The sequence below is a fragment of the Hyposmocoma kahamanoa genome, unplaced genomic scaffold (genome assembly GCF_003589595.1).
Source record: "Hyposmocoma kahamanoa isolate Upper Pololo Valley unplaced genomic scaffold, ASM358959v1 263, whole genome shotgun sequence".
In the NCBI taxonomy this organism is placed as follows: Eukaryota; Metazoa; Arthropoda; class Insecta; order Lepidoptera; family Cosmopterigidae; genus Hyposmocoma; species Hyposmocoma kahamanoa.
Window position 1 is genome coordinate 697,966 of NW_020653766.1, and position 15,098 is coordinate 713,063.

The 15,098-nt window shown below is 43.5% G+C and overlaps 2 protein-coding genes across 2 annotated transcripts; both read right to left on the reverse strand.

Moving 5' to 3' along the window:
* Positions 1 to 4,850: 4,850 nt before the first annotated feature.
* On the reverse strand, positions 4,851 to 10,027 carry LOC113228935. The gene is made up of 2 exons (XM_026462376.1): positions 9,482 to 10,027; positions 4,851 to 6,285 (listed from the first exon to the last, which is right to left on the reverse strand). Exon 2 carries the CDS (start codon positions 6,216 to 6,218, stop codon positions 5,247 to 5,249), a length of 972 nt encoding a protein of 323 aa, XP_026318161.1. The 5' UTR covers positions 6,219 to 6,285; positions 9,482 to 10,027; the 3' UTR covers positions 4,851 to 5,246.
* LOC113228941 lies at positions 6,241 to 9,602 on the reverse strand. Its single transcript, XM_026462385.1, has 2 exons — positions 6,328 to 9,602; positions 6,241 to 6,268 (listed from the first exon to the last, which is right to left on the reverse strand). Exons 1-2 carry the CDS (start codon positions 9,600 to 9,602, stop codon positions 6,241 to 6,243), a joined length of 3,303 nt encoding a protein of 1,100 aa, XP_026318170.1.
* Positions 10,028 to 15,098: the final 5,071 nt, after the last annotated feature.

Below are 15,098 nucleotides of genomic sequence, written 5' to 3' on the forward strand. Positions count from 1 at the left end.
TCTTTTTTCAGTATGAAAATTTTCGGAATCGTGTTTTCACACCGTAAATAGGTTTACATCATCATCATCATCATCATCAGTGTAAATCCTTAATTTAACTACATATTTATTCCAAAGTGATTGATGAGGGGCACTTCGACTGCGCCTGTCACCTTGAGACATGAGTTGACAAATCCCATGTGCCTGTAATTTCACCAGCGCCCTTAGCGTACAGTTTATCCGAGGAAAAAGAATTCGCGCGGCCGCCGCGCGGCGACCGCCCAGTTACCACGCCTTCATGTATATTAATGGCGAATCTGAATTCTATTTACTAGGCAACAACATTTAAATTCCTCTGAATAATACAACTACACGGTCGTCGCTTGGCGGAAGACGCGTAGACCAAGTTCAAGCCAGTCTCGCCCGCGTGTCTGGGACAGTCATTTAAGTTAAAACGTATAAGCTAAGTAAATAGAGCGTATTTTGCCATGAGTTGCCTTAGGGCGCGTCATAATTAATTCCTAGAAGCTCTGCAACTGCGCGGCTGCAGTCACTCTCGGTTGCAGTCTCGGCTAGTGAGGTGTAGGTAGATGAAAATCGAATTGAAGAAATTATAGAGAATGTAAAACAACACCCTGCAATATGGGATAGCAGTTCCGCCGGTTATTCCAATCGACTGGATAAAAAGAAGGTATGGGAAAATTTACGTCTAAAATTTATAAATTTTCGTCTAATATTTGACAAGTAATGTTTCTTCGTCAGAATCCATCGCGTAACTGAATCGAAAGATAAAACTTGGTCAACAATCACTAAAAATTTGGTCGTACTTCAGCAGCGCGACAGTCGCGCGGCCGCCGCGGATGCAGCGCGAACGCCGCGCGGCTGCAGAGCTTCTAACAGCGGCTAATTTGAACGCGCCCTTACCCTTCAAAACCGGAACAAAGTAAGCTTGATATTACTGCTTGGCGGCAGAGGTAGACAAGGTGTCAGTGGACGAACTCATTCACAAAGAGCTCTACGCTACTGATGCCATGCGATTTCCATAATATGTATACTAAATCATTTAAAAAATCAGTTCAACAAAATCATTGTATTTCTTTAGGTAACCACAGAAATGTAAATAAATAGGCACTTGACGCAGAAATCTAATTTATTTAGATTATAGACAATATTTCTTTAGATACCCAAATGAAAACATATCTTCATTTGGGTCTCGGAAAACACTTAATTTAACCAACTGCGTAACATATTATTTCTGCATTATTAATTATGGATAATTTTATTTCTCTTACCACCACAACTAAAATTCCGATCGGTTTGCAAAACGCCGCAAATAGGTCACTGTTCAATCAAATTGTTTTATTTCAATATTATTTCTGCTTATTTATTTTATTTAATCAACAAAGTTTCCACAGCGTTTTTAATGTCCTACAGGCAGTACAAAAGCCAGTTACAAAAACACTCGGTAAAAAATAAAAACTAGTACTATAAAAAACAGCATTCACAACTAACTGCAAATTAGGTAATAATATAAATTGTCTTGTGTGTGCATGTATGTGTGTGTCTGCCTCCCACTCCTTCCTCAAAAAACGTGCTAGCCAGGTAATTTTCATTGAATATCAACAATATGAGTTTTATTGAATATCATGATATTCATTGAGTTCTCTGAAAATACTCTAGTAGTTTAGTGTTATTAATGATGCAAAGATCAAAGAAACACAAGAAAAAGTCCTTCGATCCCGCTTTTCGTATAATATCTAGTGACGGGAAAAAAGAGACGTGTGCCTCTACAGGCACAACAGTTGCAGCCACTCAGAGCTTTAAATCGCAAAAATCTGAGAGGCACTGCCACTACGCCTGTCACCCTGATACGTATAAGTTCACAGGTCCCGTGTGCCTATAAATTCACTAGCACCCTTACCCGGAGCCGCGAACTTCAACACCGGAACGCTGTTATGCTCACATTACTGCTTGGCGACAGAAATAAGTAAGGTGGCAGTACTTCCCGGGACGAATTTGCTCTACTGCTACTAGATTCGAACCAGCATCTGTTTGCCAGCCAGGGGCTAACCGCTCTCCCAAGTGAGCTCTTTGATTTTGAGTATAAAGGGCTTTTTTGCCAAAGCGCCACCTTTACGAAAACTTTGACAGCTTATTTTTTTATAACCTCTGTGAACCCAACCCTATTGTCAAACATGATATTTTTTTGTAGGAATAAGAAGACTCTCTAGAAGAAGCTATAAGAAGTCAATAACACGTCGTTCCTAGAATAAATAAAGTCCACAGTGAATCCTAATGAAAATCGATACTTATGAACGAACAACTTTACTATAGGATCATTTTATTTTCCTTGTACCATACAAGTGTTGCTCGTATCAGTTTTCAAGATCCTCACTTCTTTTTCTTTTCTTTTATATAAAAGGAAATATCTATTAATTGAAGAAACGTGCACCATCTCAAAGAAACTTCCAAAACCACGTCGGTCCAATGGTAGTTGGAGACTTCACTGTCATAAATCAGGAATAAACTATGTAAAATAAAAGAGAGCGTTTATCGCCGGCGATGTTGTTTACGCGGAAACTTACCACTTCTCGTTTTATGACATTGTATTATATCAAACGCAGAGCCCATATTTCTCGCATGTGCGGAACCCTTGACACCAACTTGGCGCAGTAAATCGTCCGTCGCCTCGTTCCCCACGACAATTCCTTTTTGGGGTTCCGCTGTCAAAAAACCTTTATCATGTTGCCTCTTATAGGTTAAGTATGATAAGATGGAATTAGACAACGTCGCGTTAGAGTACATCCAACAGCATACATTTATTTCCAACTTAAAAATGTATTTGAATGACCAGTCTACAATGGCAATTACAGAATAGAAGAAGCATAAAAATAATATGACGTGACATGTGTGTTTAAGATTTTTTTCTTTTTTATGGTACTAAAAGCAATGACCTACCAACAAAGTAGTAATTGACGGGACGAAGACGTGCTCCTAGTGGTAAGCGACACGCCTGTCCATAACAGTTGCAGTGCCACCCAGATCTGATCTGAGGGCCACTGCCACTGCGCTCGTCATTCTGAGACATAAATTGACAACTCCTATATACTTGTAATTTCACCAGCACTTTTACCCTTTAAAACCGAAACGCAGTAATGCTATATAACGTTACTGCTTGGCGGCAGAAACAAGTAAGGTGACAGTACATCCCTAGACGAACACTTATTGCTACTATTTAGTTCAATACAGATGTACCTAATTTTATATATAACTAGTTATAAATAAAAACTACAAGTTCTTACTCAGTGATAGAAATAACACGCATACTTCCCGACATGGTGGAAATAAGATATTTATACCGTTGTACGCGGATAGATTCCAAAGCAAAGAATCAAATATGAGAAGAGATGAATGTGGAAAATGTGAAAGAGTGATCAACGGCCTGCAAAAACTATAATATATGGAGGGAATGTTTGTGCGTTTTTATGGGATACAACCTGGTCAATTTCCGCTGGAAGTAAAAAATGTTCGAAATTCAAATAAACAAGATGGCTGCCATACAAAATTCAAAGTCGTTTATCACGGAGACTATTAGAGATAAGTAGGAGATGCTCGAAGGAATATCATAGAGGGTAGCACTGGTCAACTGCCTGAGTTAAAAAAATTCAAGATGGCCGCCGAGGAAAAACTTGGTTCGATCCGGCTGAAATTTGGCATGCGGGGATGTTTAGGTGTTCTTAATCATAATTTGGGGTCAAAAGTTTTTTTCGCCATTTTCAAACATGGCTGTCATATAAGCGTTGAAAAAAATTTGCTCTAATTCCACTGAAAATCGGCATGTGAAGGTATCTATAAGGTATATATCTATAGGCTTACAATAATAACGTATAGAAACCTAGTCCACACACGCTAAGTGAGGCAAATTTAAGCGCTCCCAATGGGCCTACACGAGCGGGCGGGCCTTCGTGCTCAAGGTCAACCTGCACCGCGAACAGCTCAAGAATTTTAGCGAGAAATGACGAAATGTGCTGTAAATGAGTGTAAAAATACGTCAGACAAACATAAAATAGATACTAACATAACATTCCACAAGGAAGTAACGCGTTTCTACTTGTATTTTTATATAAATATTCACTAAAACCGAAAATTAACCTATTACTAAAACTAGCCTACATGAATTTGATTTTTGCCTCACTTGTGACAGTTCGTTTGATATGAAACTATCATTCTATACGTTATTATTCTAAGTGTATAGGTGTTTGACAATAATTTGTGGTCAAAACTTATTTTTCGCTTTTTTAATATGCCGCAATATGGCTGCTATACAAACTTTTCTTCTAAGAAAAATTTCTTCTATTTCGACTGAAAATGGCATGGCTTTAATCACAATTTGGGGTAAAAATTTTATTTCCGCCGTTCTTAGATATAGCCGCCGTACAAGCGTTCGTTTTTTATGTAAAGTGCCGTTGAAAAAATTAGCTTTGCTCGGGCAGAAAATTGGCACGAAATGATTGTCTGATAATAATTAGTGGTCAAAATATATTTTTGCAATTTTTTTAAATATGGCCGCCATTAAAAAGCTATTTTAATTGTTTAAAACTAAGTCATAAGTGCCGAGGCCGTAGGTCGAGGTACGCGGAGGGCAAAGCCCGAAGCGTCCGCACGCCATCGTACAGAGGTAATATTCGGAGGCATAACAGATTACGAGTACAAGATCTCACAATTGTAAAAATGTAAGGCATACTTCCCGAGGTAGTGGAAATGAGATACTTATAATAGCGTTGTTGGATCTCGACCGTCTCTCTGTTAGATTCCTTTTCCTTTTGAAGGTATGCCAAAGATAAGTGTGGGGGCGGATTGTGAGAAAAAAACGCCTGGTTGTAAATTGAGCTTCTTGTTCTTGGTTTTGCTTGGATCGCGGAGAGATTTGGAACGCCTTCGGAGTCTTGTGCAGTCAATTTTGGAATGTCGTTCCGCTCCCAACGCTCCGCTTTTTATATCATCGCTGGCCCGCCGTGCCGCTCGCATTCTATTCAAGTGTGCGAGCGGGACGGCACCAATGCAGGAGCGGGACGGGAGAACCCTACAGACTCCAAGCAAAACCCCTCTCTCCCTCTCGTTTATTTACCAAACCTTAAACTAAATTAACAATACCAAATTATAATAATAAATCACAATAATAAATTTACAATATTAAAAATCACATGGGCGCGAACACGTTTTCGTCCTGAACATATTCTCCCGCCGCAGCTTGTAGCTGGAAAGTCCTAGGGTTCGCGCTTCGTTGTCTCGTTGCCTCCCGTATTATTTTTTCGCCAAGTAGGGTCGGCGTCGGCATTTTTCCTCGTTCTCTTCCTTAAAGCGGCGCATCGTTGTGTGCGCGTCCGTAGCCTGTCTATGAACTGTAGTACGCGCGCTGTGGTCCGCATGAGGCGTATCCAACTTGAGAAACGAGTTACTACGGGCAGAGCTTCCTTCAGTCGCGCGCCGACGCCTGTGGTGAGGTGGACCCGTTCTTCATCCGTGACGTTGACGTCCGTGACTTCCTCTTGAGGCCAATTTTCTTCCGACATATATAGAAAGTCCGGCCCCCTGTACCATCGATGATTAGAGTCGAAGTCGTGTGGCACGTCGCGGGTGGCGTCGTCTGCGACGTTCATTTTGGTGGGTATCCATCTCCATTCTTTCGTTTTAGTGTGTTCAGCGATCTCCGCCACTCTATGCGCTACGAACGGTTTATAAACTCGCGGTCCGTTGCGTATCCAGGTCAGCACCGTGCGGGAATCTGTCCAGTAGTAGCGGCTCGTCGGTTTAAATTGATGCTCGTCGACGACGGTCTGTGTAAGACGGCAACCCAGCACGGCAGCTTGCAGCTCTAGTCGTGGTATGGAGATCACCTTCAACGGAGCTACTTTCCCCTTGCCGATGATGAGTGAGACGTGTATGTTGCCATCTTCGTCTTCTACACGCCAATAGGTGACGGCCGCGTATGCCGTTGAACTTGCGTCCACGAATGTGTGTAACTGGATGCCGCGCGCGTGACTAAGTTTCATATAGCAGCGCGGTACTTTTATCTTGGCGAGTCGTCGTACATCTTCCAGCCATCTGCTCCAGGCGTCCGCTTCGGGCGCTTCTAACGGGGTGTCCCAATCGATGCCCGAGCGCCACGTGTCTTGTATGATGCGCTTCGCTTGTATGGTGACTGGAGTGGCGATGCCCAATGGATCAAATATGGACATCGCAGTGCGTAGCGCCTCCCTTTTAGTTGGTGTTCTTGCCCCGTTGTATACTTCCGCCGGTGTTTTGTGAGTGTTGATGTTGAAAGACAGGGTGTCTTCCTCTGGTTGCCACACCATGCCCAGTATTTTCGTGCTGTCCAGTTGTAGTATGTCGCCTTTCGATCCCGGTGACAGCGTGCTTAGTACTCGGCGCGAGTTAGATGCCCAACGTTGCAGGAAGTAGTTCGCGCGGCTGTGTATGTACGCAACTTGTGTGGATATGCGTACGGCCGCTCCTTCGTCGTCAAAACTCGCTAGGTAGTCGTCGACGTAATGGTTGTCGATGATTGCCGCTGTCGCCTCGGGGTACTGAGCACGAAAGTGTTCCGCGTTCTTGTCCTTTACGTAGATAGCAGTACAGGGAGATGATGTGGCGCCGAATATGACACTCTTCATACGGTACTCGGTCGGTTGGCGATCTCGGTCGTCTCCTCTCCACAGGAAGCGTTGCATGTCTCTATCTTCCTCTCGTATGGTCACACGAAGAAACATGTCTCTGATGTCGGCTGCTACCGCTACTGGTCGCTGACGGAACTTCATCAACACGCCGGGCAGGGATTGTATTAAGTCCGGGCCTGGTAGTAGCATGTCGTTCAGGCTGACTCCTTTGGCTTTGGCAGCGGCGTCGTGGACCAATCTGAGCTTCTCTGGCTTCTGTGGATTGATGACGGCGAAATGGGGTAAATACCAAGTCTTCGGGTTCTTATGGGGTGGCGCTATTTCTGCGTAGTCGTTGTCGAACAGTGTTTGTAACTGTTTTTCGTATCTCTTTTTCAGTACCTCGTCGCGGTCGAGTTTCTTTTCAACTAGTTCCAATCTTCTTAACGCCACGTCGTAGCTGTCAGGTGGACGAACGTGCTCGTTACGCCATAGAAGACCGGTTTCAAAGCCTCCCGCCGGTAAACGGCGGGTTTTATCTTCTAGTTGTTGCAGTGCTCGTCGCTCGTCGTCGTTGTGGCTGCGTCTCGGTGTGACAGCCAATGACTCGAGGCTGAAGTGTTCCCTCATCATCTGCTCCATGGACTCTTCATCATCAGGGGCGACAGCGTGGAGTACTTTGTGGGTGTTGACTCTTTCACTCGATCTCTTAGTGCCGTGTAGAACCCAACCTAAATCGGTGAGTGTTGCGATCGGTTGGTGTCGGTCCCCTTGTCGCACGGCATGTGTGAGTAAAAGATGCCAGTTGTCTTGACCCAGCAGTATCGTAGGTGATCCCTCTTCGTAGATGAGATGCTCTTCTAAGTCGTGCAGGTGGGGGCAAGCTCGTATGACGTTACGTGGCACTGCTTGCGGCGATAGCTTCAAGTTGTTCATGGTGCGGGCTGTTATTGTATGCTCATTCGTGTCGCGCCCGCGCAGAGAAATGCGTACTTGTTGCGATTCGCAGACGTTGATTCGTGTGCCGGCTACACCCTCAATGTAAAAGGGTGCTGGTGTACCCGCTGCGCCGATCCTTCTTGCTAGCGCCGCCTCGATCAGGCTACACGTTGACCCGTCGTCCAGTAGTGCGAGTGCGTTGCACGTACCCTTGGGGCCCCTCACTTGCACAGGGAGTACCTTCAGTAGCGCGGTGGTGTTGCTTCTGTCTTTTGCTGATGCCACAACAAATGATGCAGGAGCTTCTTTCTTCTCCTTTGATGAGGGTGGAGTGCCATGCAGCAGTGAATGATGCATGTACTCGCAACCGTCGATGCCGCACCTCTTGTTCTTACACGTATGGCGAAATTTGCGTGTCCGTAAACAGCGGAAACATAGCCTATGTTTGCGTGCTATGTCCCACCTGGCGGCTACATCTGCTGTCTTCATTTCGTCGCATTGCGCCACATGATGACCCGTCTTGTTGCAAATAGGACACGTAGTAACTTGTTCGTGCTCGGCTGGCTTCGCTATTTGAGTGTGGTAGCTCTTCATGGGTCTCCTGCCTGCTGGCTCCCGCCGGTCTTCCACAGGTGTGTTCTCGACGGGCGCGTAGCTCCCACAACGTGCAGCTGTGCGTTGCATGAACTCGGTCAGGGTTACTAGGTCAGGTTGGTATTCTGGCTGTTCCGCAGCAAAGTCATAGTATCGATAGCGCAATGCTGAAGGCAGCTTCTCAACCACGGCGCGCACTATCTCGGCATTGTGTAGATAATGCGGTCTGTTTAGCGCCTTCAATGTGGCCGTGACGTTGATGATCTTCGATGCGAAGTTGCAGATGTCTCTCGGATGTTCGCCCAGACGTGGAAGGGTGCGTAGCTTACTCAGTTCGGCCAGTGCGAGCGCGTCCGAACGACCGAACCTTGATGTCAGTAAGCTCATTACTTCGTTGGAGGACGTGGCTCCGACGAATAAACATTGAGCTGCTTCCCTAGCGGTGCCTTTCAAGCTCCTCCGGAGCCTCGCCAGGTTCTCTTGTTCTGTAAGCAGTCCTGCAGATTCCTCATAGGCTGTCTTGAACGGCAGCCAGTCGCTTGACGAACCGTTGAATATGGGTAATTCTTGAAGTCTTGCAGTAGTGGGTTGAATCGCTCGTGCCGCAGTAGTGATCGCCGTTGCTAACTTTTCATAACATATGTCGTTCGGCGGCTTATGTTCCAGGTGGCCGTCGTTGTTACGATAGTATTGCGGCTGTTGTCTCTCACTTGTGTGCGTGACGTATGTAGAGGGGGGCGCTCCCCCCTGGTCGTTGGTGGGGGGGCACCTGGTCCCAGCTGTCGCAGGTGCCGCGTACGTGGAGATTTTTTCCTGGCGAATGACGTCGCGCGTCGGCGGCGGCGCCTGTGATTCGGCAGGTCTTCCCTTCAATATATCTTCCTTCGTACGTGTGGCGGCAGTGTAGTCTTCCTGCTCTTCTCTTCTCAACCCAATAGTGCTTGTGCGAATCCACTCCGATGTGCGTTCTTCGCGGATCGTGGCTTCCTCCGGTTCGTCTACGTCCGATTCCTCTTCCATTGCCGCGATCTTTGCAGATATTAAATCGATTTTCAGCTTCAATAATTCTTGTTGCGCTTCCGCTAGCTGCTTACGACGACTGTTCGAAGAACCGGATCGAAAAGATCGAACAGATTTAGGAGAGCATATTCTCCGTGGTGCTTCGCTTGTAGTGGCGCCGGCTTCGGGTCTCTCTACTAGTTGGGAGACTGGCGAGGTGGCAGTCGGCGCCGCGTCGATTTGTCTGATCGTCGCGTCGGTTTCCACAGTTGCACCGGTTGTACGTGTGGCGTACGTGGAGCGCGTGTGTTCTGAAGTTGTAGCGGTCTTTTCGGTCCCCGTGATCGTGTCAGTGCCCGTCGAACAGGTTGGAGCAGTGGACGAGGATTCTTGGGTATTCACGGGGTATGATTTTGCGCTTCTGGTAACTGGCATTGTTCTTTCTTGATGTAATCCGGCTGCTGAAGGACCAGAAAATGTGGGGGCGGATTGTGAGAAAAAACGCCTGGTTGTAAATTGAGCTTCTTGTTCTTGGTTTTGCTTGGATCGCGGAGAGATTTGGAACGCCTTCGGAGTCTTGTGCAGTCAATTTTGGAATGTCGTTCCGCTCCCAACGCTCCGCTTTTTATATCATCGCTGGCCCGCCGTGCTGCTCGCATTCTATTCAAGTGTGCGAGCGGGACGGCACCAATGCAGGAGCGGGACGGGAGAACCCTACAGACTCCAAGCAAAACCCCTCTCTCCCTCTCGTTTATTTACCAAACCTTAAACTAAATTAACAATACCAAATTATAATAATAAATCACAATAATAAATTTACAATATTAAAAATCACATGGGCGCGAACACGTTTTCGTCCTGAACAATAAGTATTTAGGGGGAAAAATGCCAAACTTCTGCCGAATTTCCTGTACTATGAATACCAGAATAACGATAAATCTGAGGGCAATATCCTGAATACTCAGACAAAAACCAACTTAGAAAAGTTCGTTTCTTAAATTGCCTCAAATCGGGAATCGAACCTCCTCATCAAGCACCTATAGTACTAACCGCTGTACCACCGTAGATGATGAGCACAACCCATAATCTGAACCCGACCGCGCGCCGCAAGCCGAGAGTACAGGGTTCGTCATGTATATAAATATTTGAATATTTACATATAAAAAAAGCTTGGAATTTAAATGATCGTGAACGAAAGAACAAACAAAAATAAAACAAATTAGGGTGGACAAATTACTCCACAAATTCGTCGCTTAAATGAATGTTTAGAGTGTACCAAAAAACTACGAAGTTGTAAGGCGTGGAACAATTTCAGATTGTGCTAATCAAATAAAATATTTAACATCGTTTTTCATACCAAATTGAATTTATAACTATTTTCTCAGTTTCCCAGAAATTAGTTTTCCAATTACGACACTGTACTTTTGAGGCTGCGAAAAGTCAGCCATTTTAGGGTCTACAGGTAATTTGCCTTTATAAATATTTGCATCTGGATCAAACTATTATCAATGAGCTTCCTGACGAATAGACTCTGACTTTCTTTGAGAGAAAAGTTTAAATAAATTAAGGCGAGTCGTCAGAGGAGAAGCAGAAAAACTGTTTTGGTAGGTCAAGTAGTTTCAGGTATTTACTTTTAAATAACGGTCTGACAAAAAATATACGATACACCTAGAGATTTTGTCTTAAGAATGTGCTAATTGGTTATTCAAGAACTATAATATCTAGCTTTGCACATAATTTTTACATGGAGATATTTCTCTTTAAGTACTAAGTAGAGAGAACAACTTTCCTTTACGGCTTATTCGAAGTAGGGTAAATACGGTTTAAATGATGGTTTTCTTCAATATATTGAAACCACTAAATAAACAAAGGATTTGAAATAATAATCCTATATCTTAGCGGATACGTCAGAGACTCGGTTCATTGAGACGAGCAAATTGCGTTTATCGAGTCGGCACGAGCACTGGCACGTGAAGCAACACCACGATACTCGCATTCGGCGAGTTAATGAATCGACGCCTACGCCTTGTTCACTAATTCGCGAAGATGGCTCCCAGTAGTTCCTTTGAAGATACCACAGACGAGGGCTAAAGCTACTTCGAAAGTGGTACCCAAAAGTATCGTTTAGTAAAAAATAATGTTTTACGTTTAACTACAAGCTCGGTAAAGGCATTGCCAAGAAAACTACTGAAAAAACGCGCTCTCATATACCAGCAAAATCCAGTTCACAAATACTGTGTTAGACGCAACTTTCGGGTTTGTTCACGATGTTTTCATTCGCCTTTTGCAAAATTGGACATGCGATAAAGGACAAAAAATTTACCTAAAGTAAATATTTCCTCAATGTTCACGTTCACGTGACGTGAACAGACAACCAGACGAGACATCAATTACCACGTGACGATAATAGGCTGCTCAGCAGTGCACTGACCGAATAGCAACGTGCAAGACCAGCCTGCTGAGTAGAAGTTTCCTTTGTTTAACATTTAAAAATTATATTGTAGATATACACGCATGCATGTAAATAGAATTTGTATAAATACTCTAGTTTTTAGAAATAAAAATCTCTTTGAATCCAGACATCAACGCCGTCTCATTGATGACGACGGAACTCTCCTGACTACAGCATCCTCTCACAGCGGCCAAGACCCCTTTAGCCGTCAGCTTATCTGATCAGTCTTGTGAGTCTGTGAGACTGGTAGTGAGAAAATCCTCTCCTTGCACCCCTTATCCTTCTCACCTTCCGTCTGTCACCTTAGGTCGCATGGTAACAGGCTTCCTCTACCTATCTATATACGTATATATAGTAGTGCATGGTTAGGGCTAGGCTGTTAGGTAGGATCGTAGGGTTGTTGTGATAGGTTACAGCTTTCCCTTATCATTTCATGTATAGCCAGCTAGCTTTAATTACACATACAAGACGATATTCAACAGTAACACTCATATCACACCCAACAAATACTACACAAAGACATAGATAATGTTAGTTGGCTCTACGTTCAAACACAGACGAAACGTTGAAGTGATACAAATAAATCTTTGGGGCGCTTTTCCACAACATCCGATTATCTTAGGACAAAATCTATAACTTCAATGCAGAAACACAATGGTGCTTGCTTCTACACTCATCAGAAATACGATGTAGATGGGTAGCAATACCGGATGCCGTGGAGTTGTGGAGATACGCTATAACCGATCTGCATTGAACGTAGGGGAGTGTAACGTGGTGCCGTCTCAGCGAGACGATGGCGATGCGGGCGGCTGATTGCCTTCGAATGTCTGCCGAACACATCAGCTAGATCAGCTGCAATTTGCAAACTTGAGCGTCAATATTTGCGAGCGTGATTATTTTTAAAGAAAAACGCTTCGCAAAATATAATTCTGGGAACACTGTATTGTCATCTAATTGTTCGAAGGTTTTGTCTGTGTGATCCTTACATGGTATCTATTAAATGAATGAACGGAAATTTAGATTTGCTCTATGAGATTTCGTTGTTTGATTCGAAAGGTGGAACGAGTTTTCCGATGGTTTCGATATCATTCCAATCTTTACTGTCAGTGATATTTGCAATTTGAAAACAAAGATTTTATGCTCAGGTTTTGTGATAATCGTTTGTCATAAATTCGTTAGCGACGATTTCCAACGAAATTTGACTTAACGAGTAACGCGAGGTGGGGTGGAAATGCGTGACGCCGGTGCGAGAAAAGAGAGGGGGGGAGGCAATTAGTGGGGATAAGATAAAACGTGCAAAGTCCGCGAATGATTCAAGTTTTACAATTAAAACTTGGATGCCAGAGATGTGCTCGAGAGACGATGCGGCGATGATTAGATCAGCGTAGAGAAATATTATTATGGATGAGATTAATTAAAATCACCACTGTACAGTCGAAAATTTACACCTTGTAAAATACATTCTTGCGACCTTAATTTATTTTATCGACTGCTATATTATAATGGTTCATATCTTTGAGGAGTTTAAATGATGGTGAGTTTTATTTGTTATGTTTTTTCACAAAGGTTATGCGACTATCATGGGACAGTTCTACAGAAACCGGGCTTTAGAAATAAAAATGACAGGCAACCATTTTTGTTTGATTGTTAAAAATTACAATGACGTCGTTTCCGCATATTATCTCCATGTCTGAGAGTAACTCTGCCACGTTTTGAATAATTCTGATCGCGAAGATAAAGTGTTGAGTGACAGCTCGCGCGTCGCGTCTTCGTGCGACTTTATTATTGGAGAAATTGTTTGAAACACTCAAATTGATGTTGTTTATAATTTATAATTTACAAGTAAAATTACTCCCCTAACGTGATACGAAAGCCGAATTTATTTTCTGAAATAAAGATTTTAAAGATTCGAATATTAAGTTTGAAGGCTTTTATTCATAATTGCTTTTTATATTATTAATTTAAATCCCTCCGAGGTCGAACGGTTACCATGCTGCCACGTAGAAGTCACGGGTTCGTCACTCGGACCAGGAGAAATAATTGTATGGCCTATATTTATTTATCTCGTGAATTTGGGTGTAATTTTTGATTGTCTATGTGTGTGTCCATGGCACCCGCGACATAGGGTTTCCCTAGAGCGGGGTATGTTGAGTGTGTGCGTTATTATTATTTTTTATAGTTATTATTATATTCAACAAATATACAACGTCTAAATATATATAATATACAAAGTTATGCTGCCCAGCCTACACGGGTCTACTTTTCAGAGACGGTTTAGACCATAATGGTACATAATCAGTGATAGCCTTCGTTTTACTAAACAGGGTTCTTGCCTAAAGGCAGTTTTTCGGATCGTTGTCAGTCTAAATCAACAAATGTACAAAAAACTAGCCCTTAGATAGATTAAGTTTTAAAAGTAAAACAAAGGTCAGAATAGTTTGCCATTGTGGTAAAAGCCTATAATGCATTTGAGATTTTAATAGAACTGAAAGTTTCATTGAATTTCTTTAATTTGCAACGGGACCGGTAGCGGCACGGCGGCGGGACGGCGCTAGCCAGGGACCCGCGGGACGCAATTATCGGCCGCCGCCACTCTTTTTGAAGTTTTTGCGATCTTATTGGGCGAGATAAGGTGGCGACTTCGCTATTGTTCCCGTTAATGAGTCAAAGGAAACCGAGCCACCCCCACCGCCTCTCCAACCCCGCTGAGACCCTGGGCAGGTACAATTAATTCTCCGCTTATTTATGTAAGTGCTCGGTCTCATCTGTTTAAGGAAGTCACGATCAGTAATTAAGGAGGACAAAAGGTACCCCGTTTTGCTCGAGAGAGCAAAAGAAAAAGTAAGAGTTTTTAAAAATATTGTCTGTCTCTGGGCAAAACTGTCTTAACATATGAAGTGAAGTGTCTTAACATAAGAGTGCGTGCGCGCGCACGGTTATTTGTGCGTGTGTGTGTGTGTATGTGTTAACCTGTTGCCATAGATTAAGAGTGTTTTTAAAGGAAGTGTTCTAGTAGATTTTCGGTTTCCTCATATGATTTGGACTGTATTTACTGTACTGCCATTTTGATATAAGTTTCTTGCAGTCTCCGTAACTTTTGGCGTATATTTCTAATTCCTTATTAATTACATAACACAAACTTCCACTTTATAACACATGCAAGTTCTTGGGCTTCACTATAGACTCAAAGTTAAGCTGGAAAGCCCATATTAAATCTCGGTGCTACTTACGCACTGCGGAAACTGCGTCCCCTTGTGTCCACTGCGGTGTTGAGGCAAACGTACTTTGCATACTTCCACTCATTGATGTCTTATGGTATTACAATGTGGGGCAATTCAATTGAGTTCAAAAGGGTATTTGTTATCCAGAAACGCGCACTGCGGACCATAGTAGGCATAAAAGGTCCTGTCGGTAAAAATCAGTCCAGTAGAAGCATTGACTTACAATTATATGGACGTCGGGTCCGCGCTAAAAAGTGT

Bases quoted from the DNA above. Each gene is read 5' to 3' on its own strand.
- LOC113228935 (XM_026462376.1), bottom strand. From the start codon at position 6,218: ATGTCCATATTTGATCCATTGGGCATCGCCACTCCAGTCACCATACAA.
- LOC113228941 (XM_026462385.1), bottom strand. From the start codon at position 9,602: ATGCCAGTTACCAGAAGCGCAAAATCATACCCCGTGAATACCCAAGAA. The intron at 6,269-6,327 runs GCAACCAGAGGA...CACCGGCGGAAG, and splicing joins AAAATACTGGGCATGGTGTG to TATACAACGGGGCAAGAACA.